At 52.4% G+C, this 24,113-nt stretch overlaps 9 protein-coding genes across 9 annotated transcripts; 4 read left to right on the top strand and 5 right to left on the bottom strand.

Moving 5' to 3' along the window:
• Positions 1-623: 623 nt before the first annotated feature.
• Positions 624-2,233, bottom strand: AYO21_00953 (hypothetical protein; the record flags this gene model as incomplete). The annotated part of the gene is made up of 2 exons (XM_022650940.1): positions 624-1,940; positions 2,018-2,233. The coding sequence occupies 2 exons, from the start codon at positions 2,231-2,233 to the stop codon at positions 624-626; spliced, it is 1,533 nt and encodes a 510-aa protein (XP_022516943.1).
• A 929-nt stretch (positions 2,234-3,162) lies between these two features.
• Positions 3,163-5,631, bottom strand: AYO21_00952 (hypothetical protein; the record flags this gene model as incomplete). Its single annotated transcript, XM_022650939.1, has 7 exons — positions 3,163-3,252; positions 3,304-3,508; positions 3,565-3,805; positions 3,855-4,164; positions 4,211-5,050; positions 5,108-5,568; positions 5,625-5,631. 7 exons carry the CDS (start codon positions 5,629-5,631, stop codon positions 3,163-3,165), a joined length of 2,154 nt encoding a protein of 717 aa, XP_022516942.1.
• Positions 5,632-6,191: 560 nt separating this feature from the next.
• AYO21_00951 (hypothetical protein) lies at positions 6,192-7,250 on the bottom strand (the record flags this gene model as incomplete). Its single annotated transcript, XM_022650938.1, has 1 exon — positions 6,192-7,250. One exon carries the CDS (start codon positions 7,248-7,250, stop codon positions 6,192-6,194), a length of 1,059 nt encoding a protein of 352 aa, XP_022516941.1.
• Positions 7,251-8,037: 787 nt separating this feature from the next.
• On the bottom strand, positions 8,038-9,852 carry AYO21_00950 (hypothetical protein; the record flags this gene model as incomplete). Its single annotated transcript, XM_022650937.1, has 1 exon — positions 8,038-9,852. The coding sequence occupies one exon, from the start codon at positions 9,850-9,852 to the stop codon at positions 8,038-8,040; it is 1,815 nt and encodes a 604-aa protein (XP_022516940.1).
• A 3,566-nt stretch (positions 9,853-13,418) lies between these two features.
• Positions 13,419-14,099, top strand: AYO21_00949 (hypothetical protein; the record flags this gene model as incomplete). The annotated part of the gene is made up of 1 exon (XM_022650936.1): positions 13,419-14,099. The coding sequence occupies one exon, from the start codon at positions 13,419-13,421 to the stop codon at positions 14,097-14,099; it is 681 nt and encodes a 226-aa protein (XP_022516939.1).
• An 878-nt stretch (positions 14,100-14,977) lies between these two features.
• On the top strand, positions 14,978-16,940 carry AYO21_00948 (hypothetical protein; the record flags this gene model as incomplete). Its single annotated transcript, XM_022650935.1, has 4 exons — positions 14,978-15,163; positions 15,224-16,086; positions 16,175-16,346; positions 16,494-16,940. The coding sequence occupies 4 exons, from the start codon at positions 14,978-14,980 to the stop codon at positions 16,938-16,940; spliced, it is 1,668 nt and encodes a 555-aa protein (XP_022516938.1).
• A 546-nt stretch (positions 16,941-17,486) lies between these two features.
• AYO21_00947 (hypothetical protein) lies at positions 17,487-18,102 on the top strand (the record flags this gene model as incomplete). The annotated part of the gene is made up of 2 exons (XM_022650934.1): positions 17,487-17,691; positions 17,828-18,102. 2 exons carry the CDS (start codon positions 17,487-17,489, stop codon positions 18,100-18,102), a joined length of 480 nt encoding a protein of 159 aa, XP_022516937.1.
• A 305-nt stretch (positions 18,103-18,407) lies between these two features.
• On the bottom strand, positions 18,408-20,507 carry AYO21_00946 (hypothetical protein; the record flags this gene model as incomplete). Its single annotated transcript, XM_022650933.1, has 6 exons — positions 18,408-18,678; positions 18,733-19,244; positions 19,295-19,501; positions 19,559-20,049; positions 20,097-20,115; positions 20,175-20,507. The coding sequence occupies 6 exons, from the start codon at positions 20,505-20,507 to the stop codon at positions 18,408-18,410; spliced, it is 1,833 nt and encodes a 610-aa protein (XP_022516936.1).
• Positions 20,508-21,049: 542 nt separating this feature from the next.
• AYO21_00945 (hypothetical protein) lies at positions 21,050-23,586 on the top strand (the record flags this gene model as incomplete). Its single annotated transcript, XM_022650932.1, has 6 exons — positions 21,050-21,198; positions 21,256-21,371; positions 21,505-21,933; positions 22,000-22,301; positions 22,352-23,422; positions 23,482-23,586. 6 exons carry the CDS (start codon positions 21,050-21,052, stop codon positions 23,584-23,586), a joined length of 2,172 nt encoding a protein of 723 aa, XP_022516935.1.
• Between the last annotated feature and the right edge of the window lie 527 nt (positions 23,587-24,113).

The raw sequence follows: 24,113 nt of genomic DNA, 5'->3' as shown, positions 1-24,113 counted from the left end.
TGTATTGACAGCACACAGATGTCGCTCTGGCTACGTTTCCCCAGCGACTGCAATGACCTCTCCCTCAATGTCGAACCCCTTCAAGCGGGGACCATCGTCCTTGTTGTCTGAATTATTTAACGGCATCGGGTCTCCGAACCCACCCATCCTGATCTTTTACTTCCTCAGCCACCTCCATGGTCTTCAGTACTTTTCTAGTCCTTCGGCATTATGCCGTCTTACCATACTTGTCAATCTTGGTAGTTTGAAGGTCAAATAATGGAATCATCCAAGTTCTCGAGCTCTCTCTCCTTTGTCCCTTTGCCCCTTCTGGAGAACTCTTCTCGTCCTCTGGCCGAGACGAAGACGGAGATGGAGGCGACTCAGATGGTCTGGCCTGGCATCATGAGCTGACCAACGCTGAGCTCGGCCAGTGCTACTTACGTACGCACATACCACGGGTTGTCAACATGGAAAAATACTATTGCATGGGTTATGTAAGAATAGTCTTGTTCATTCATGGTTTCTATCCGAGGCCTGAGGTTTGGTAGGTACTGTATGTTTGTAGATGGTATACATGGCGGTTACTTGAACACGGAGTATATATCCAATCTCAGCCGCCCAAAGTCTAGGTACCTAGGAAATCAGGACCCGTGTCTATGTCCGTAGCCGTGCCCATCAACGCCATAGCTGTTTCCTGCCGTGCTGGAGAATACCTCACCACCACCACCAGCAATAGAAGTGGCGGCAGCACCGTCATCATTCTCGTCGTATTCCCCGCTCAGGGCCTCGATGCCACGGCTAGAGCCGCCGTGCGAGACCTCCTCCTCCCTCTTCTCCTGCTGGTCAATGAACAAGAAGCTGCCGACCACAACCCCCGCACCGACCCAGTATACCCAGCCCTCATAATGGCCCTGGAGGACCATTTCGCCGACCAGAGAAAGAGGGATTGTGAGGCTCAGCCCCACCGTCACCAGAAGTGGAGAGGTCAATACCATGGCATACGCCCAGCAGAGGTCCGAAAAGAAACTCGCGCAGCTGTTGATGAGCAGGATCGTCCAGATTCTCCTGGAGGGAGGGAAGGCGAAGGGCTCGAGGCCCGTGAAATGCAAAATGGGGAAAAGCGGGAAGAGGAGGATCAAGTTGCAGGTGCCGACCAGGCCGAAGAAAAGGGGCATATTGAGAGATCGCGGCAGCGCCTTCAGCGTCGTCTTCTTCAGGGTGACGGTGTAGACGCCGTAGATGATGGCGGACAACAATGCAAAGGCGTCCCCCAGGGCGAGTTCCGAGGGCGACTTGTCCGGGAACGTGTCCTCGCGTCTGAGGATCGCTCTCTCCCCCGCTGGCGGTGAATCGGGAGATGCACCGTCTGCCTTGCCTGAAAAGTCCACGCTCGAGATCAGCATGATCCCTGCAAAGGACGCCAGGACGCCACAGAGTTTCCGCCAGGTGAACTTCTCCGTCCCTGTCAAGGCGCCGATGAAGAGCGTCCAGAAACTCGAGGTTGAGGTCAGAATAGTGGTGGATGCCACCGTGGTGTACTTCAAACAAGCCATAGCAAAGTAGTTGGCGCTGAACCAGAGTATGCAAAAGGCAAAGGCCAGCCTGGCCGTCGGCATGATTCCCAGATGTTTATCCCCTTCTTCCACACCGTCATGCCCAGGACGGCCGATGTCCGCGCTGGAACCGTTCCTGCTGGGTTTCTGAATGAATGTCTCGGACTCAAAGTCTTGCCCGTCTTCACCATCTTGTGTACCGTCAATGATCGACAGTCGTCGATAGCCTGTTCTCTTGACTGTCTGCAACACGCTCGTGCGGATCGTATCGTACAAATCACCATGGTTCCGATGCCGTCTATATGCGATCTGGAGGAGTGTAGGAATCATGCCCAGCATGAAGGTCGAAGTATTGAGATAAGTCAGAAAGAAGGGTTTGGCATAAGTGTTGTCAGCAAATATACTCTGTGGATGTTGCATGCGATTAGCACTATTCTCTTAAAACCCAAGGACCGCACAACACCCATGCAGGCCATACATACACTACCGAGAAAATTGGACATGGTCCATAGGAAGACGACGACAAGCAGAAGAATCAGGCCCAAGGTGTGAGAGGCCAGTCCGGTGAGCCGTCCACCGGCATCGCGTGCTCGCGGTTGGAGGAGTCTCTGCCTCGAGGAATTCCCCAAAATGCCATTGTCCTCCATCTCAATGGGCTCTTCTTCTGAGGATTGAGATGGAGGGAAACGGACAGGCATACTGTAGCCCCCTTCGCGCCCAACATTGCTTATGAGAAGGAAATTTCACTTAGGTAAGGGCACCGGCACGCGGCTCTGGCGCCCCGGCTCGTGGGGGGGTTTTCTGAACGAGTGTGCCGTGCGAGTAGTAATGATGGGATGGATATTTTTTCTGGGTTTTCTTTGCCCAAACATCTGAACGATAAGTGGCTGCGAGCTCAAAGTCAAAGGATAGATAGGGGTGGGATAAGGTAAAGACTGGTCCAAGTATGTCATTGCGCAGGAAGCGGCACCAGCGCCACGAGCGCCACGAGGGGCGGAAGGGCATGCCTCTTAAGGTATAAGCGGGCATTTCCGGCCGTTTCAGCGCAGGCAGGGCTTGAAGCGCAGGCGACACATGTCGTCTGCCACCAACCACCAGCACCTCCACTCCCAACTTTGTTCCATCCTGCATCTGAATCCAAAGTACTTTTACTTGGTAAAAGCAACTTAATCGTTCCCAATAACGCAGTGCACGCGCGCAAGGGAGAGAGACAGTATCTCGATGAGCTCGGGTGCTGCCCTTGCAACTGGGATCTTACAGTCTATTTCTTCCTTCAGACTAGGGGATGCCAATGACCCTTTCTCCCCTCAACTGCCGCCCCTTTTGCTCAAGCCGTATACGCCTTCGTCGCAAGCCAGCGGCGCCGAGAGATAAGACTTTGTGACCCCACCGTGGCTGCTGAGCGCAACTCTCGTGAAGAGGCCCAGACCCGCACGAGTCGAGGACGGTATCTGATGCCAGAGATTGCTTCCAGCTCACAGCGGCGGCGCGGTCTAGCTCGGTAGCTGTCGTTGCGGCGTCACAAATCCTTGCTCAAGAAGATGGCGTACCGTGCGAGTAAGATTTTATGATATACTGCTCCACGGAGTAGATCTTATGTTTCTGCTTCTTCGCCTAACAAACCAGCTCATCGTCGGGGGGCAAGCCATTCGTTCGCCTCAGAGAAGAGCTTGGCCTCCTTAACGTCTGTACCTGGCACTTGACTTGCAGCATAAATCTACCGGTAGTTAGCACGAGTGATTCTAGCCAGCAATTCCAATGAACTCACCGCATCCCATATCTTCCAGGCTTGATCGAGACTCTTAGTCAAGTAACCACTGCCGCGAAGTTGTGCGAACCAATTGTACTTCCCTTCTTGCTGCTTAATGCTGGTCTTGAGTGCATCGGTTGGCTCGGGTTCTTCGCTGACGGCGTCCAGGTACGTCTTGACCGCGATTGCAAGCCCGGAGCCATTGTCGCTGGAAAATGGGAGCCTATGGAGTCGAATTAGTCGGGCACATCGCAGAGATCGCATAGTACATGAACACACCTTTGAGCAAGAGCAATCCAGTCTTCACGATCCCGATCCACGTCACCATTCAAAAACATGCTCGTCATGATTGTTTCCAAGAGATCTCTAAGGGTTGTGCGGACTGCCGAGATCTTCCAAGCATATGTTAACAGCTGCCGATCGAGAGGTCCGACAAATCCCATGGGCTTGTGCCGGATTCTACCCAAGCACGCAACCTTGGAAATGAGGTTTGTATTGACTTTCCGGTCGTGATCTTTGTCTAGGCGAGAGTTAGCAGCCTTCGGAAGAAAGAGAATGGTCGAACCAACCAGTCTTTGCTACCGGGTCTCCTGAAGCGAAATTGCCAGTGAACAGCCCAAGTCTCAGCATCTCCACGCCAATGATGGTACACTCCTCGTCGGCGATCGTCAACGCTGTTTCCAGAGCCTTGCCCCAGGTGGTCACGTTGTGTTGATCATCGACGTAGCCACGAACTTGTAAGTACCGGAAGACTGTGTTGACGGCTACCTCATCAGCAGTTCGAAGAGCTGGGTGTTCCAACTTGCCAAGGGTAATGGTCTTCTTGGCAAATGTAACGTCTTTGAGAGATCGCAGACAAGGTAGAAATAGACCAATATTCTGTTCAACGTCAGAGGATGCATGACTGCAGGGTCTTGACACCTACCTCGCCTTTACCAATCACAGATTCAATATTGGCCCCCCGGACTTTCCACTGGACCAACTTTGGTTTCATGGCTGGAGTGTTGCGTATCTCGATTGTCAAGTTGCTTGTATTCTGGGAAACCCAGGGGTTGACCTTGATGACCCGCGACTGGTAGTAGTAGTGGAGCGACTCTGCCAGGATTTTGAGCGCTTCGGTTCGGTACGGGTTGAGGAATTCTATCACCAATTTTCGATAAGGCTCCGAATCGAAGACTCCCCCAGGAAGCGAAAGGGCGATTTCTCCAGACGTGAGCCAGTTTGGTACCTGCGGGCCGAGCATGCCCTTGGAGACGTAGAAGAATAACTCCTCGGGTAGTCTCTGTCCAACAAATTCGTGGACATCGCCGGGCGCCTCGTCAAAGTTGAGGGGCGCAACGACACCGTTCTTTTCCATTATCACGTGGTGCCTGATGGTCATGATCGCCTTCTTGTAACGGTCGGCGTACTCCATGCTCTGGGCTTGAGGGTTGTCTCGATGGTAGTTGCAAAGCTGCATGACACTTTTGCCGGCCCCGTTAAGGAGGGTGATGGCGTCCACAATGCCCGTCGGCTTCGCTGCGGCCATGCTTTCTAGGATCGGGAAGGTCGGAGTGAAGGAGGTTCCAAGCAAGAGTTGGGCGTCTCGAAGCACGTCCTTGTGGGCTTTCAGTATATCCTCGCACGCCGCGCGGCTGACCAAGCTCAATGTAGAGTCGTTGAGATTGAAATCCGTCACCACCCTGTCCACCCCAAAGAGAAAGCACTCGGTGCTGCCCATGACAGCATCAATGTATTGATCTTCCAATTTCAAAAGATAAGACAACTGATGCCCGATTCAGTCTCCGACACTTTCCATCAGATTTCCCGTGTGTCGACTCACCTGCGCAGTGGCACTGTATGGAGCGACCATGTATTGAACATTATTATCAAACAACAGTTTCTGAAGCGTCCGGGTCATGATGTCGACGGGGTATTTTGCCTTTCCAAAGTCTGTCACCGTGCGCTTACTATCTCCATTCATATAGTGATGCCACGCTTCATCTTGTACTCTTCGGCTATCCGCCAACTGCGAGTCGGGGAGGCTTTTGTTCACGTAGTCGAGGCCGTTGAAGACGAACACCAATGTGATGCCATTCTGTCGCAGGAAGGCGATGTCATCCTCGACGGCTTTTTTGAAGACAAACGGCTGGCCTCCGAGGGCATGCTTGAGAGGCTCTTCGTTATTCCCGTTGAGGCGGAGGTTCAGGTAGTATGAGGCATCGACACCGATGACGGCGTCTCGCAGCATTTGCAGCTGGCAGAGTTCGACATGCCTGCTTGCCCACTGGTCGAACTTCTGGACTGGTTACAAGGTGAGAAGAGCAATGTGCACAGGGTTACTAAGGGGGTTCCAATACCTGACATGCTAGGCCACTGGTAAGAAAAGGAAAAGGAAGAACAAGTTTCAACGCAGGCGAGGATCAACAGTCCAAGAACACAAAAGCGACCGTTTAAAAGAAGGAGTGGATGAGTGAGTGAATAAATCAAACAGCTGAAGACAAAAATCGCTTTTGTTGTCTGAAGCAAGTCGGCGGAAGAGCAGGTGGATTTGTCTGCGCTTTCACGAGCGTGGACCTTTCGAAAGGTCAACGTTGTAACTTTTGAGGATGCAAACTGCGGGCGCTAACAGCCACTCGGGTCTAGACAAGCGCGACGAGTACAATGGACCTTGAGCTCCCGGGACTTGGGACAATAATAAGACTGTGGTTTGACCAGGGAGGGAACCCGACTGGTGCCCGCTGTGTCTCTTTCTCCGCCTACTCAGCCCCATCTTCAGATGAGGCGCACAGTCGTACTCGTCACGTAGACTCGGTTACTAAGTACTCGTGATACTCGGAATCGCATTCGCAAGGCTGTACTATACCATCTACAACAAGTCTGGTGTTTTGCTGGAAGTGAAAGCGACGGCTTCTCCTCCCCATTATTCAGTGAGCGCTCTCTACTTCCCTGTCCTGTGCTCCCCTGAATCCATAGGTTGCATCCAGCCGGAACAATAGATGATCTTTGGCCGTCATAGCTCGTTTGCTGGTCGCGCCGCCTCCATATCCCACCTCCTTGTCTTCGTCCAGCTTGTGCCGTGCTACCAGTTTACTCGGGATAGGTGTCAATTCCACATCATTCCCTGGGTGGGAGAAATATGCTATCGAGTACCGGTCCTCGCCCCCTCTTCTTTCCTCCTTGGGAAAGATGACTCGGTGTACCGTGCTCTTCAAGATTCCGTTGGTCCAGTATGACAGCAAATCGCCAATGTTGACGAGGATCGGCGGGAATGTCTTGGAGTGATATCCGCTGGGGATAATGGGAACAGGTGCCCAGGTGTCCCCCGGGGTTCGGATCTGGAGACCTGGTTGTGAGGGTCGCTGGAACAGCAAGGTGATGCTTCCGTAGTCGGAGTGAGCGCCAGCTCTGAGATCGATTTCTGGTTGATAGTCCACATCGGCAGGGATGGCAGGATAGTGCAGGAGGCGGACGGTGCACCCGCTGGGTTGGGTATGCCGTGATGAAAAGAAACTGCGCTCTTCAACCTCGAGGGCCAACCCAAGAAGGTCAAGCACTCGATCGCAGACTTGTTTGCAGGCCCTCTCGAACTCGGCCAACTCGTCAACATGGCTCTCCAGCAACTTGGGTAGAGGCTGTTGCGGCTTTCCATTCAGGAACTCTCCAATATTCAAAGCTTCTTTAAAGTCCCCTTTGCGCTGTGTCTTGGGGTCGAGGTTTTCACCGTGCAATCCGGCCCAGCCTCGATCCGTCTTGTCGATTCGATAATGCTCCTTTTCTGCTTCAGGAAGGGCAAAGAACTGGCGAGACAATTCGAATTCCCGATCCACCATACTCTCCGTGAAGCCTGTGCCATTGGTCTCGATGTAGAGGAAGCCGAACCTGGTCGCAGCCTCCAATACCCGCTTCCCAACCTCGAGCCCGAATTCTGAAATGTCAATGACAGGCAACTGTATGGCGGTGTCGACACCTTCGATAGACCCCATATTTACTAGGCAACTCAGACACAACGCCAAAGGGGTTACTATTTCGAGGTGGCGTACTGCCAGGAAAAGAACTTATCAGCGGGTGGTAGCGACCTTGATATACATTTACACGCCTCGATTTGCCTGGTATCATCGAGCGGCGAGCTCCGAAAACCCTCTCGATGCTGTAAGCTATAGACGAGAGTTGTCAGTCGACCGCAAGAATGAGATATGAGAAACAGAATTGATACAGATGCAGGTTAACTATCTCAATATTCATCATTTTGTGCACTACTCGGCTCGTCATATTACACATCTAGTGTGTCAGTAACAATCTTCGCAAGACCAGCAGCCCCGTGCCCAAACAGTCGACGAGATCCAGCGTAAAGGTCCAGCAATCCAAAACACCTCTGCTGCTCATCGTCGTCGTGGACAGGTCCGTTTTTCTCGCGTCAACGCCACGTCCTCCGCTCCATTCGTTGATGATATATACTCTCAAAGTCTTTGCATACTTCGTTCAACAATATCGATTCGCTGTACATCAATCGTGCTGGGTGTTTTGCCAAAGGCTGAATGCGGAAAACCATGCTCAAAGCTACATGCCTTGAAATGTCAATAAACTCCACGGCGCCAACGCCAATGACGCTCGGTCCAAATACTCCACGGCTATGCAATTACAAACGTGCAACTTATGCATTGGTCCTGCGATTGAGATATGCATTTTCCAGGTGGCACCAGTGCCTATGCATGCTCCACGATTCCCGCTGGCATTCCTAGTTAAACGCAGTTAGTCTCAGCATTTCGAACGTTAGGGGATCAAATGACAAACTTTGCTGCAGTATTTCGTGCGACGGCACCGCCTGCATTTGGCAAACTGGCGTGTGTACTCCTCCCATTTTCCACACTTGTAGTTGGCGCATTGACGAATTCCTCCCCGGGCGTCGTCCTTTCGGCATAAATTGCGCATGACCACGCATGCCCAATATTGCATATCTTTGGAGTGGTGACGAACGGTAAACTTCTCCACCAGGGGGAAAATATTGTAGTCGTCGGGTTGCAGAAACTCTTCGTCTTCGTCTTCAGTGGGTTCTGGAAGAGGTGCACAGCCTCGCATCGGCCCGTAAATTTTCTCAACCTCTCGATCGATCCTAAGTCGGGGAACTAAATGCGTGGCTTGGAAGTAATGCCGTAGGTAGCAGTATTTGGAGATGTAAGCAAGTAATTGCAAGCCCATTAAAACATCCTCATCGCGGGGCATCAGGGCTGTTGTGGCAGTGGCAGTGGCGTTTCTTAGGAAGAAATTTGGATATGCGTTAAGGGGGATTGCAGGAGAAGCAGCAGTGGCAGGCGGAGGGGGAATAGGCGACGCCCCCAATGCCTCGAGACCAGCTGCCCCCAAGGGATTGCCCATACCTGCGGTGATCGGTGTCTGCTGCGCAATATCCACGTTGTTGTCAATTTCTCGAGCCTGCTGCGGAGGTATGGCGAGCGTCAGTGGTTGCCGGCCGTCCAATTCGTGAAGATCATGAGGACTAGGATCCCGAGTTTGGACCCTGCTCCGACCATCAACTGGAGCCTCGGGATCCAGGAGGTCGTCGTCGGGGCCAGCCACGTCCTCCATACCAATATCGTCGTTATCGCCAGTGGAATTTTGATGTCGAATGGACGGCCTTCTCGCACGGCGACCAACAGGAGAGAGCATTCCGCGATGAAGTGGTGCAGATGGAGTAGTCGGTGAGTCGGGATGAGATGTCACCCCCGTGTTTAGGGGTGGTAGCATTGAAGGCAATCTATCCACCTCCCGGACAGGTCGCAAAGAGAATCCGTCGGAAGCATCCATCGAGGGCACCGCAGTAGCCGGTGGTTGCAGGTTAAGAGACCTGTGGAAAGAATTCCTGCTCTCTTGACCACGGTTGTGATGGTGCAATTCACGACGAGCAAACATCGTCCGTTCGGGAGGTGACGTGAAAACGCTTGGAGGCATGATGCTTCCTCCTTCCGCCGGGGCTGTTTCTGTGGCACCAAAACTCTGCGAAAAGGATTGTGGGAGATCCAAGGACGGTGGAGGAGCTTGGCGACGATTGGAACGGTGATCGGTGGCCGCGTGCAGGTGTTCGAAGAAGGACGTCCTTGTTGCGGGATCTTGTGTGAGTTCTCGAGATAGTTTGGAGGACTTGAAACTCCCCGAGTGCTTGGAGCCATTGCGTTTCTCCTGCTCAGCATCGGCCTTTGCCTTTTCCATCTCGATGACCAAGATGTAGTCCCACAAGATTGTCGCGATAACAGGTACCATATCTGCTTCCACGACACGCGTGCGCACACCTTCTGACCCTCGGACACCAATATTCACGATGCACTGAAAAGCAAGATTCCATTTCCACATGTGCATTTCATCTTTGCTCCGACCCTCCTTTAATATGCAGACCAGGCGCTCGACGCCGCCATCGACTGTAAGGATATCTCGAATACGTGCAGAAGAAGTCGTTAGGTATGCCAAGTGATTGAGGGAATTGATAAGGGGGAGGGTCGAGGTGCAGTCCAGGGCTCGACGGTCATAAAGAGTGGTGGTAATATGGACAGAGGCCTTATTGACATTGGGTATGCTGAAGTTGACTTCTCTCATGTTGCCCAATAGTTCCCCACCATGCAATGCCTCGATGTCCTTAGCTTGAGGTTGGAATGCGATAAGTATATTTGTCCTGGGATTTCTCACAGCGCAATGGGCGTATGAGCTGTGGCAACTCCTGTCACGTCCACCAGTACTTAAGCTGCGGCGTCGTCGGGCAGCCGATTCCGTCACCAAGACAAGATCTTGTCTGGCTATCCACAAAGTATCAAAATATACAAGGACCAGCAGCCATCAAGCGGAGGAGACAGATCGGTGGAGGGTTGGTGGCGATCGGACGATGAGGAGCAGAGGGTGAAGGAGGTTTCTAGGGTGGGCGAAGAGTCTGGGTGTCGGACAGCCAACAAATGTGCAAGATTGTTCTTTTGATGGTTTTTGATGAGCAACGACTTCGTGGACGAGAATTCGAACAGCAAGAGTAGGGGGAATTAGTAAAGACTGTGGCGGCTGGACTCGAGGACGCGGAGTTCGCAATTCGGGAGGCGGAGGTCAGGCGAGGCGAGGCGAGGCAGGGCAGGATTCGAGAGATCCGCTTGGGGGACTTGGCCAGCTCCGGGTTGGAACAACTAAAAGCAGCCTGGAAGATAACGAAGAAATCGGGATCCGTGCGACGCAGTAGAACAACAGGAGAGATGGAAGGGGGTTTGGTGATGATGGTGAGGATGAATGATGGGAGGGAGGAGGTGGTGGTGCTGAGGGTCGAGTTTGAGTAATGGTGGTAGTCCGTGTCGATTTAGCGATTTAGCGTGAGGGTCGCAAGGTTGCAGAGGCTGCAGAGGCGCGAGCTGCGAAGCGCAAGCTGCAGGGTGCAAGGTGCGAGGGTGCGCAGTTTGACCTGTTGTTCACCTTGTTGGAGAGAGGGAAAGAGAGCGTCTCAGATTCAGCAGCTTCACTCTCGATTGGCACCGTTGTCTTTTGGTTCAGTTCGTTTCTTGACCCCTACAACCTTCACTCTAACCAGTCTCCCGGGCCTGTATACAAACCTACCTAGTTCTTACAAGTTCGTTCAATCCGGTCTGGGCTTTTTTGGACTAATCGTGATGCCCTAGCCTGCGGTCCTCATTCCTCAACCCCCGATCCCCGTCCTTCTCTATCCGTTCAGCGGTTCTCCCTCTGGTCATCCATGCTCAAGTGTTAATTAGTGGCGATGCCTGATTGCCAAATGACAAGCACCCACACTGGCCTCTCGTGCAGAAAGAAACAGCTCTTGTCGCTGATTTTGCTCGTTCTCCACTGGCGCAATCTTGTGGATAACCATCATCCTGCTCTGTAATTGGAGCCGCGCCTTTTACGATTGACTACTACAAGACTGGGCTGTTTCCAAACCCCAACAGCCCTGACCTATTCTCCAGTAGGAGCAGGGATCTCCAACCATGGCGCGAAGTCAGCACTTTTTTCCCTTTCCACCTGGGTGAAATTCATCCTGCAATAGACGATGACCACATCAACTTCGAGAGCCAACAAATCAAGTCTCCGTGGTAGTCAGACATTTTTGTTCTTGAAAGAGACTTGGATCCTTTGGGGGTTCAAAACAATCTGGCTCACCATCTTGTCGATGTCACGAGAGACCACCAAGCATTGGGCAATTAGTCAGACAAGATAAATCTCTGGCGACCCTGGATGCTTGTGGCAACGGTCTCCATTACCATTCGAAGGCAGGGGGCCGGAGTTGGCTATACCTCGTACTTTGAGTGATACTGGTATGTATGTACTCCGTCGGCCAACCCCTGTCGGGTGATCTCTACTTTCCTCATTGTTCTCGAACTGTTGCTTGGTATTGTTTTGTCTGCGTTGCTGCCCGTGGTATTAGGGGTCACCTTATGCTCAGTGCTGCAAGAGTCAGTGCCACAGGTCCAAGCCCATCCACTCCCGTCGAAACCCGAGTTCTGGAACTGATCTACGGATTCTCGCCCTCTCATCCATGTGGCCTGGAATCAGCTAACTGGGTATTGGTCCGTTCATCCTTCTTTTCCAGCACATTGCGCGATGCTTTGATTAGAGAAAAACACACACACTTTTCTCAAAAAATTTCCTCATGACGTTGTGCAACAGGATACCCCTTTGATCGAAAATCGACTGGATTCCCAGGAACTCGCCTCCAAGCCTATTTTTGGCCGATTCGCGCAGGGTACAGAAATGGGGGGTGGCTGGTTGTTGTTCTGGAGCGGCTGTTCGGCCAATCGCCAAAACCCTCTCGGTATCTTAATCGATTCCAGGTAGATCTTCTTCCGCATTACTGTTAGTGACCTGACGTGTCATGTTGGCAGCCGTCTTTGGATGTTTGCTGCCAACAGTGAAAGACGCAGAAAATGCATTGTTTACAGTGTCGTTTCTCGTCTTTGGTGTCGGGCAATGCTCAGATCATGCACGCTCAAGGGGTGCAGGTCTGCCCAACGGCGCTTCGTCGACGTATCGTTCTGTTTGTGCGATCAATCCATACAGAGCTATGCCGTCGACCCTGATCTGTTGGTTGATGCTGCAATTAACCTTTACGAGGTCGACGCGCCCTCACAATCCATTGATAGAAAACGAATGGCCTGCGAGATCATGCAAGAACTGTACTTGACCTCGCTCCCTTCCCCTGCGTTGGCTGACAAAGGGTGAAACCCGAAGCATCGATACTGCCGTGTGTGCGGTATCAACAGAGATCTAAATTTTTATATGTATCCATTATATGCAGCCTGAGCTGTACTTGGTCCATAACCATTTTCGTTCACTTTACGGGGATACGTTGACGGACTGACGGGGTATCAAGGGACCCAGTCGAGCACGAGAGCGTCCAGAGCGTCGCGTGGCAGGGAAAAGTACCTTTAGGTACGTGGCCATCTCCAGGAGGGTACCCAGGTACGAGGTACATACCTTAGGTGCATTCTGGAAATGCTGCCCCTCTAAAGGCCCGACCACGGAGGGGCTAGTTCGGGCTGCGGGGTCGCCTACGGGGCCTGGAGCCAATGCACTCGGGGGCCTAATTATTCCTCCAAGCACCTACGAGGTATGTACTTGTAACTAGTCCATCCCGTACGACAGGATCATCTTGGCATCCCCCTGCAGTGAGGATATTACGACCGAGTGGCTTTTCGTCAACATTCACATTCTCTCTGTCCTGCTGCTTAGAGAAGTAGTCGTGAAGAGGGTCCATAGTCGTCCTCGTATAACTGTTGTACAACATACATCCTGGTGTCCCAACAGGACAGTATACACAGGAGTTTCCGAATTCTCTTGACTTGCAATGATCCTTTTACATTCTCCGTTGGTCCCTTTCACTGAGCTTCGCAGACAAATCCCCATCAATCCCAGCAACTCCTGGTCCATAAGGCGGTGACGCGGCTAGCGGCAAGATGTCGTCTGAAGGACACGATCGACGAATTCGCTGAGATGAAAAGCCCCTCCCGTTCCGTGCTTGAGGGAGGTGTGATAAAGTACGGCCCGAAACCTCGGAATTAGCGTCCATGCAGGCCATAAACAAGACATGATATAAGTCATACTCGGTGCACGACTTCTCATCACGCCCCTATCTTCATCATTGGTGCTGTTGTCTCCCTGCCGAACCCGGACTTCCCACCATGTCGCCCTCGAAGACTTTAGATCAGAGTGACAGCTATTCTATCAACACTCTTACTCCAAAGCCAACGAAGCGGTCACACCCAAGCCCCTCTGCTTTTGCTCATGTGGTCCTCAAAACAACCGAGGACAACTATCGGCGCATGGTGGATTTCTATGTGGACATGCTGCAGGCCGAGGTCATCCTCGAAGCAGATTACTTTGCCATGCTGCGATATGACGATGAGCACCACCGAATAGCCATTGTCCGCAAGCCCGAAATCACACCACGAGAGGCGAGCCCAAACACCGCCGGGCTTGACCACACCTCGTATACATACGCCACATTGACGGATTTGGCACGGACGTATCGCGCGCTCAAGGAGCGAGAGAAGCCCATCGTCCCCATATGGTGCGTCAATCACGGCATGACCACGAGCATGTACTACCAGGATCCCGACGGGAACAAAGTTGAGCTCCAAGTGGACAATTTCGACCTCCCTGATGAGGCCGACCGATTCATGAGAAGTTCATTGTTCGTGCAGAACCCGATTGGCACCGACTTCGACCCCGAGGAATGGTCCGCTGAGATCCTGGCCAAGATGCTGCCTGATGGCAGTGAAGGACTATCGAAAGATGAGGCCAGACGGATCAAGACCAGGAAGGAAATTGGTCCTCGGAATAGGACTCCCGATTACATGTGAGCCCGTACAAAGTCGACGGCCCTAAGTGGTAAGGGGTGACTTACTCCTGCGACTTGTCACTAGAGGATTGATGAGGTATATGCCTGTCGGTATCATAAGTCTTATAGGGCAAATCGCCAAGTTATCAATTACCAAGTTGTCCCGCCAAGTAACAGGCAACTGGACATCCCAGCTCTGTTTTATCTACGAGGTAAAACGTGTCGACTACTGAGCCTTACAAGGTAGAGCGTCAAGGGCGTCGTAGTGGAGCTATACTACATTTAGTGGTCACGTGTAGTGAAAGCTAGTCTAAATATAGCTAGACACCTGATCTATACACGAATAGAGAAAGGATATGATTACCTAAGGTAATCACCACTGATGGTGGTGGGAGCCTCCGTCCTGGCACCTCTGGAGCCGGTCAAGTAACGTTATATTTCGGCCCGTGAGGACAATTAATGCCACGTGCCATGACCAGTTTCCGACTCACGGAGATACATGACTTTGTGTACGAGGTAAAAAAGAGCATGATTTTGAGTGGTCGCTCTCGCTCTCGGCCCGCAGGCCAGTCAATTTCTGTCGGCCCGAAGAGACGACGAAATACCCCAGGCCCAGACGTCGCGGGAGAGAGACAGAGACGCAGACACCCGCGCGTTGTAATACCCCGGATCGACCCCGGACTTTACTCTCCCTTTCTCCACAAGGCTCGGGGCTTCTTCATATCTAGTCGTTTACTTCAAGTATGGAGGTGCAACCGAAACCAGATGATGTTCCGCCCATATGAAGGGAATCTCCACCAAAGTTCCCTTGCTCGCTGGCTGGCTGGCTAATACTCTCCGTGGCATTCTGAGCTACCTTTCTATTCTCACAGTTAAAAGCGATATCCGTGTTATCACACCATGGGAATGCCTCGAGCAGGTAAAAACGACGATGTTGAAGAAGGCAAAGCTGTCGAGCTTGAAGAATGCCAAAGCGTGCCCGGCGCTGTCGTCGTCGAACAAGGAAACGGCGCGGTACTCCTTGACGTTGGCCACGTCAAGGAGCAATCAGGAAGAACCAATTTGAAGTTGACCAGGGATGGCCATGTCAGTGACTCCCTACCCGGCCCCATAATGAAATGACTGACGCTCTCCCTCCTCTTACAGACTGTCCTCGTCCCACAGCCCACGGATGATCCCAATGACCCGTTGAACTGGTCCGATCTCAAGAAGAATCTCCTCCTGCTCGCCATCAGTCTTGCGGCGTTTCAAAGCGACTATCAAACAGCCGCGGGCGTCCCGAGTGTCGGTCTCCAGGGCGTTGAGTGGCATCTCTCCCCCGTCCACGTCAACTACGCAGGGAATCTCAATGTTTTGATGAAGTACGTCTTTGCTGCATTCCCTGTGAAACCCATCGATCCCCTTGAAAAGGCTGGGCTGACTGTATTCTTTCTCAGTGGAATCGGAGGACTCGTCTGGATTCCTCTGATCTACCTCTGGGGCAGGGCTCCCGTGTTGTTCTGGACCAGTTTCATCGGCACCTTTCTCACTCTGGCGACCTGCCTCGTCCCCAACTTTGCCGGATACTACGGTCTCCGAGCGTTGATGGGGGTTTTCCTCAGCTCCGGCCCCGCGGTCGGTCTGGCTTTCATCCAAGACGTCTTCTTTCTCCACGAACAGGCAAGGAAGATCGGCATCTGGATCTTCGCCGTGCAGGTCTGCCCTTACTGTTCGCCCATGTTTGGCTCGTACATCATTGCCGCCACGGGGTCGTGGAGAGCCACGTTCTGGGTCGTGTTTGGCCTGGAGGCCCTGGTTCTGCTCTGTCTGGCCCTCTTCCTCGACGAATCCTTCTATCGGAGGGACCTGCCGCCGTCTCAGCAACCCCAGCGCGGGACCAGGATCCTGCGACTTGTCGGCTGGTGGCAGCTCCAAGTCCACCGTCGATACTTTGCCAGTTTTACGAGCTCGTTCCTCCGCGTGTTTGAGATCTTGCTCAAACCCATCATCATCCCGTTGTTGGCATTCTAGTTAGTCCCCCCCCCCCCCCCCCGGATTGGAAACCCCTCTCCTCCTTTTGAGCCCCATAGGTGCGTGCTAAGACGGTCCAAAATCTAGCTTATTGAGCTGTATGTGGGCGATCGGCATCAACCAGTCGTCGGCCATCCTCTTCGCCGAACCCGTGTCAGCGGGTGGCTATGGCATGAGCCTCAATTCCACGGGCTACTTGTATTTTGCGCCGATTATTGCCGTGCTGATCGGCGAGACATTGGGCCATTTCATCAACGACGTGAGTTTCTTCATCCCTCCCTCCTTTCTTTTGCATCCTCGTTCATGCCATTTCACGAAATGAACATATCGACTTTTTTCAAATCAAGACATATGGGCAAGATGGAAAGTGAATGCTGAAAAAAAAAAACTGATTCTCTCTATCTAGTGGACCACCACTCGCTACGTCCGTCAGCACAACGGGGTCTTCAAGCCCGAAGCTCGTCTGCCGCCGGTCTACCTGACCCTCTTGCTCACCGTCCCGGGCCTCATCCTCGTCGGACAGGCATTGGAAAGGCACCTGTCGTGGGTCGCCGTCGCCTTCGGCTGGGCCATGTACACCGCCGCGGTCATGATGTTCTCGGTGCCCCTGTTCGCCTACGCGCTCGACTCTTACCGCAACGCTCCCGGCGAAGTGTCGGCGTGGTTCAACTTTGCACGCATCATCGGCGGCTTCTCCGTGGGGTATTTCCAACAGGGCTGGGGCCTGCGATCCGGGTTCGACGTCTCGTTTGGGGTGCAGGCCGCCATCGTCGCGTCCGGGGGGCTGATCATTCTGGCGCTCCAGATCTACGGCGAGAAGCTCCGCGCCAGGGGCGGTGTCTTGCGAGATTGAGACACTGAAGCTCTTCCGGGTAGAGCTCTTCCGGATAGTATGCTGCACTGTGAAGATCATATAGGACGTACATACCAAGGTGCAGGACCAACTGCAACGCAAGGCTATAGAGATGTATTCTTTTCTGCTGGGGCTGAGTAAAAGTTCGCCGTTATTCAATTCCGAGCCACAGAAGCTGCCTATTCTATATATTACAGTTGCGGTCAAGTCCTTTGTATGCTTGTGACTCCAAGTCTCTACAGTCCAAGGTTACGGTCCTGACAGAAAGACCCGTTAATACCAAGCTTGCTGCTCGCTTTGAACATTCGGCATATTGACTTGTGGGTAACGTTTTGCACAAATGTCCAATGAACTGCACGCGTTTCTCGGCCCGAAACCCATCGAAGATGGGATGGGAGTTAGTTGTATACTTCCGCTGGCCACGATACATGATATATTATGAATTGAATGCGGAGAATACTATACAACAATCGTTGCTTGTCATACATAGCATAGCCTTCAAGATATCCTATATCTGTCGAAACAAAGATTCATTCGTCTCATCAAATGTCTGCAAACCTCAACGCCAGTGTCAGTGCCAGCGTCAGCGTCAGCTGGCCCGCGAGCCTCAAAGGGGAGGTGAGGACGTTGGTAGACTTGCTCTTCCAACTGCTCGATAGCAAATCGCCACAGGCTGGCTCTCGGCTGGTCCAAGAAGTGTTCACCGAGGACGCAAAGTTTTTCTCGTCGTCGGGATATTTCCAGGGACAAGGTACGTTCTGTCTGTACATTGGTTGCGTTGCATTCACCTCCATAACCCGCTCCTGCCGTGCCCGACACGGCAAGAATTCAGAGAGATATCATGGAATTCCGTGTCTGATACGTTTTTTTGTTGGTGTTAAATACAGACATCGCCTCGTCACGCGACGGTATCTGGGAAAAATTTGAGATTCGAAGTCACGAGCTCCGCAAGATCTATTTCAACGATGCCGACGACGGACAGGACTTGGATCTGTTGATCGTGGGAGGTGCCATCGTTAAGCCACTCGGTGGAAAGGCGACGGCGCTCGAGTTCATCGGCCGCGCCATCGTCGTCCAGGGTACGGTCAAAGGCCCCCGGGTTCGTTATTATCAGCCGATCGTGCCAGGTGCGGCTGGGCAACCAATTCTGGCGCACGTTTAGACGATCGAGCTGCTTCTGCCGGATGTAGAACTCCCTTGTCGCCGTCGAGGTGTGGATAAATTGGGCAAGACTGCCGCATGATGAATCCTGGCTCGTGGAGCCATTTCAAAAGTATTCAGGGCTGCTGGCCTGGTGGTCGGAGAGAGTGCAATCAAGTCGCTTGGTAGTGGTATTGATCTAAATTTCCAAATCGATATTGGCACTCCTGCCTTGACGCCTCTATTGCAACTCTGCAACGCTATGAACTTGTGTCCGTGTAGTGAGGTGGTTCAAAAATTACCTAGAATATGTAAGTGTCTCGCCGCTCAAATACTCATTTGGACATTGCGATTCATCTGCCCAGAGACTTCAGATGAGGTTCTTTGGGCTTCGGCAACGACGCTTCGAGCGAGGGCCGCAACGTCTCGAGCAAATGGGAAACTGATCTTGGACCCCGTGATGAATTCCATCTGGCCGAAAAACCCCGCCGCCACGTCCAGGAGCGCCAGGTCTGACTGGACCGAAGGCGATCGCAGGTTCTGGAGGACGAAGACAAAGAGGTTCACAAAGGCCCGCATGGGAAAATGTAACGCAAACCTGAGAAAGTGGTTTCAGCGGTATATCGGATAGCCGTCAGTGCTGCACACTCACGATTGGGTACCAACACTGTCCATATCCAGACTCCGTACGACGACAATGAGACTTCGTGCGGCGTTTGCGACCAAATGTGAACTGACGTGGATTTGCTTCTGGATCCGCTGAGCCAGTTCTGTATCTCCATACTCGGAGAACGATTCTATGACCCACGGGTATAGGAAAGTAGAATGCGCCGCCATGACGAGATCGTAGAAGGAACAATGTGCCGTCATTAGTCCCAAAAGCTTCCTGTTCCCTGGCATCTTGAATTGCTTTAGGAAATCGGTGGGCCGGAGGTGTAGCGGTATTGACTCTTTCCATGCTTGGAGTTGGTTGTCAAATTGCTCCACGAGGCTGAGCATCCTCTCCGGAGGCTCTTCAAGCGCCCGGGTAGTGAGCATCTGCTTACTGATCTGGTGGTAGAACCGACAGGTCTGAATGATATAGGTGAGCGTCTCAGGTTCAATAGTGCTCCCCGGGTGGACTGTCTCGGGTATGTCGCAGCTAATGTCATCATCATCAATCAACTTGGAGACGGATCAGCTGATAGTCTCATCGAAGCTCTGATCGCACCTACAGAAGGTTGGCCACAACGCTGTGCGATGTGTTTTTCGGTGCAATACACCGCCCAAAAGAGCCACGTGGACTGAAGCGCTTCCGAATGTTCAGCAGCGTCGGCATCAACTCGCTTCCGATGAAGACCTAGGGATTGAGCAAGAAGTGCTGCATTTGACGCCAGGCCTGAGCTCAATGCTGGGCTTGCTAGACCTTCTGCAAACAGAGCCTGAGATTATCGATACTTAGCACCTTCTCTTCGGGATATAGCAGCTCATGTGCTCACCATTGTCAGTAGAGCTCGAACCGAGAGCATTGTTGGTCTGGTGAGTAACAATTCGCTATGAACAGACAGGGAATTGGAGAAATAGCTCCAGGATTCTCTTTGAACGTCGGAAGAGTTGGCTTCTGGAAATTGGGAGCGATACATCCGACAACCCCCAGCGTAGACAACATTTCGCAGAGCGTACCAAGCAGGGTCATCACCCTGTCCTTTCCCTGCAAGGTGAGACCGTAAGTGCTGTTCGAACTCCAGTCGGTAGACGCTCTCCCAGAGGTTGTCGACTGAACGCTCGAAATAGGCTTCGCAATACAACCAAGCAAGTGACGGCTCGGGCTCAGCGCTTTGAGACATGGGCTGAGTGTGCTCTAGTTTCAACTGCCGCGCCCAGCTGGCTTTCATTTCCTCGGCGATTTCAGCAAACTCGTCGGATCTGTGTTTTTGGCAAATCCACGCAATTCCCGGGCCAGAACAGATTGAGAGCCAGTATCCAAACCCTGCCAAAGTCACTATGAGAAGAGGTATCGAAATGGAACACACGCACCGTAGTGGTTGGGAAGTATCTGTCCAGACAATCAGTATCATGCCTGGTCGATCAGGATTTGTCCGTCGTCCCACTTACGCTTTCAAGGTCGTGAGGACTATCCGTCACTGCGTCGGCGCCCTCATTTGAATTGGTACCACGATATTCCCCGATGGGAGGCGGATTTTCTGTAGGGAAGATGAACAGGTCTTGTATCAAGTCATCGTTTTCTTCTAGAGATTCTGGTGCCCCAATCTGAGGCAATGTGTCAAGGCCCGATAGGTCTCCAGCAGGGTCAAAGAAGCCTTCAGAGAGAGGCCACAGATCTCCGTCGTCAAAAAGAACATCTGGGAAGCCGAGACTGTCGAAGGAACAGCTTGGATCGTTTGGATGTGAAGTGGATTCAAAGTGGATGGATTCTGGGTCATCCATGAGGACAGTAGTTGGAGTGATGCTGGTTGCTTTTCTTATAATATTGATTTCACAGCCGATGCATGTTATAGTAGGAGGAGAAAACCACTGTGAGGGTAGCAGGAGCAAGCAGAGGGGGTAATTGGTGAGGGTCACTCGGTAAAGTTCTCTATACGAGAATAGGTGACAGGGCAGCCCGTCCAAGTATTAGGCTTGAGGCCATCCAGGCGGCGCTCCGGGGTAGAGAGTCAAGGTGCGGAGGGGCTTGACGTGGAGGCGCGGGGGTGCTAGACGTCCACCAGTGACCGCCTAGGTACTTTCCTTGATTCCCAAGATCATCTTAGGTAACCATCAGCATTGGCATCACCAGGGACATGGTAGCCCCCGCCGAGGCTGGATTAACGAACAGAGCACCGAGAAGGTTGCCAAGTTGGGGGTTCAGGCGGGCTAGGCACATGGGCATCTAGGGTCCCCTCTAGCGACAAGCACCTCCCAGGTGCCTCTCAGATGCCGCCCAGGCTGATTTTCTCTTCTCATACCCAAAATGCCCCCACCTCCTCACCATGCGGTCTCTCTGTGTGATTAGACGAACATCCAAAACAGCACCACAATTGATGCGCAACACAACGTGCAATGCCTACACCGTCGGAAAAGCAGAAAAGCGACAGAGTACTTATTGCTTGTCGAGCTTGCAGGCTCCGGAAAGTGAGATGTAAGTTGCTAGGCCCTAAGCCATTTGAAACCTGCTGTTCGCCTAAACTCCCTCTAGGCTCTGGTGGCCATCCATGCAGACATTGTGCAAAGTCATCAGCAGAATGTGTCTATCCACCCAAGCAGCGTCGAACAAGGACAAGGACGACGCGAGACAACCACAATCATACGGCTGTTAGCAGAGATGTGGTGCCACCAGTGGCCCTGTCAGAAGACCAGGAAGCTAGACACGATTTGTCAAATCCTTCCAGTACCTCTGTCGAGAGGCCGTCTTCATCAACCAGTGCCGATCATATTACTGGTATAGTAAGAGAAGGTGTTGCAACAACTACTACCCCGACCATCCCTGCGACCTCGAACTCAATATCACCTTCGCGGGCTCCAAGAGCACAAGACAGCGAATGCTCGTTGGGTCCAGCACAGTCACACCTCTCGGCAGGATCGCCATCCTTGGAGAAAACTGCGACTGCGAGCCATGCTGGAGTCGATATCTCTGATAACTCAAATACTCCAGTGGGCAGCGTGACTGAGGTGGAGGACGCCCGGGTCTGGCTGTCAACTTGTTCTAATGCTGGTGTCGCATGGGTGTGTGAGACGACCGCCAGCCTCGCTTTTGCCGACATTGCAGAGAGATTCGGTGGAAGCCTTCAGCCATGGACTCCAACCAGCCCGTGGCCTAGCCTGGGCGCAGCGAGAGCCGAGCCGAGCGAGGAAACCGCTTGGGAGTATGTCAACGGTGAGTTCTTCCCGCACCAACACAACAGCAGCAGTGAGGATCCTAGTCTAATGACAGCCTGCACAGCATTCTTTGAAAATTGCTGGGAAGCTCGCTTGGGTCTCATCCATCGCCCAGACTTTGAAGCCCAGCTTCAAGCGCATTTTCTCGACGATTCCTCCTCCCGCAATGATTATGCCGAGATCGCTCTTCGCAACGTCGTGTTTGCGGCTGGTTATCGAAGCATATTGCTCAAGACTGCGAAGATTCCATTCCATGCAGTCCGAAAAGAGGCTTGGGAAGGCTATTTCGTGAACGCGTTGTCGGTCTTGACTGGACTCCTCTTGTCGCCTTCAAGACTTATGGTCGTCCAAGCACTGGCATTGATGGTAATGAGCCTCCCTGACTTGCAAGATGGAGCTGATCCTCGAAACCTTAGGCTTGTTACGTCGAGGGACTTGGAAGCCCTGAAATTCAGCGCGTGCTGTGCCATAATGCGGTGCATGCGGCACTAACGCAGGGCTTACATCTTGATCATGAGTCGGACCATCGAACGAGTTCCTCGTCAGACGATCGTCTGAAAAAGACATGGGTGTGGTGGGCAGTTTATGCGCTAGAAAAGCATTTCTGTCTTGTCAGCGGAAGACCATCGATGATTGACGACGACATGATCCGTGCATCAATCCCATCCCACGTCCCTGCCAACAGCACCATATATCTAGAAGCCAACACTCTGGCAGCTCGGCATGCAAAGATATGCTCCCGAATACTTCGGGAAACCATGTCAACAAAGGCATACAGGTTATCTCCCCATGCCCTTCTTAGGGTTGTGAATGACATTGACCGACAGCTCAAAAGCCTGCTTGATGATTTTCCGAACGACCTCCAGGTCGGTGCGCTCGCCAAACTATCGGAGGAGACACATCCAATGGCCCATCGTATCCACACCTTGTATCTCTACTTCGCAATCCATGGAAGTTTATTGGCACTTCACTCGCACTTTTTCTACCCCTGGCTTTCCGCCCGGCTTTGCGATCGTGGCCCAGATGCTGGCTTGGAGGCGCAGCTACATTCTTCATCAAAGACGGTGACGGAAGCTGCTCGGAAGATGTTACTGGCCGTCCGGACAGTAACCACAAATGCAGCTACACCTACATGGCTGGCAGTTACTTATCCTATATATGCACATCTGAGCTTGTTTGTCCATGTATTGAAGTATCCGACCTTTCCCACCGCCAGCGCCGACCTTGGCCTACTCGACATATGTGCTGGCCATTTTGGGTATATCGATTTCATGACCTCTTCTGAAATATCCATCTCTTTAGCGAGAGAGTCCGTGGGCCTGGCTGCTAAATTCGTCAAAGCTGCCAATAAAAAGCACGATAAAGATCAGACGTCCAGATTTAGCCATGGGCGTGGGACCCAAAGCAGAAATTCTCAGAGCAAGCGACCAGACAACGAGAGCTCCCAGAATACACCCTCTCGGTCGGTTTCTGCAGCACTAGGTCAGGTAAGTGGGCATTTCAAGGCGAACAGTCTCGGTCTTTGCTAAGCTGTTACCATATGTAGGGTGACTTTACAACAGTGGATGGCGACTGGAATATGCTGCCATTCTTGGACCCTTTGGGCACACACGATAATACTTGGGAAAGTCTCCTTCTCCAACATCCTTAATTCAGGGCTATATGTACTTCGATTGTGCGGAATCAAGTCCTGACGTTCGATGAATGGTCCGAAACTTTCAACGTTGCACCGTCCGGGGTTGTGCAGTTCAGCCTCGAAACAGAGATGACCCGACAGAGGCCGGGCCGCTTGCAGGACTCGATGTACATTCTACACTGGGGTAATTTCAGACCATGGACCAGGAGCTACTCCAACTATCACCTGATTGAGACAGAGACTCTACTCATCTATACCATCTTCAACGGGAATTGATGTGTCGCCGTTCTCACTGAACCAGTAATACTTGTCAAAACAAGATTACGGTCCTGGTTGAAGTGCTGAACCAGTGAATAGTGCAGAGAGGAATTGCGGACCGAAAGCCCCCCACGCGGTCCGTGATCATGATTCGTACGCTTTCCAGTCGGCAGAAATGTGTTCTATGGCCATGTCCACCTACATCTGACATGCTGGCCAGGCCGTATACATGATACGGACCGAGCCCAGTCCAACACGCCGTGCCAGCTTACCCAGTACTATAT

Source organism: Fonsecaea monophora, assembly GCF_001642475.1.
Source record: "Fonsecaea monophora strain CBS 269.37 chromosome Unknown Scaff3, whole genome shotgun sequence".
In the NCBI taxonomy this organism is placed as follows: Eukaryota; Fungi; Ascomycota; class Eurotiomycetes; order Chaetothyriales; family Herpotrichiellaceae; genus Fonsecaea; species Fonsecaea monophora.
Note: the sequence above shows the minus strand (reverse complement) of the source record. Positions and strands in the feature narration are given on the sequence as shown.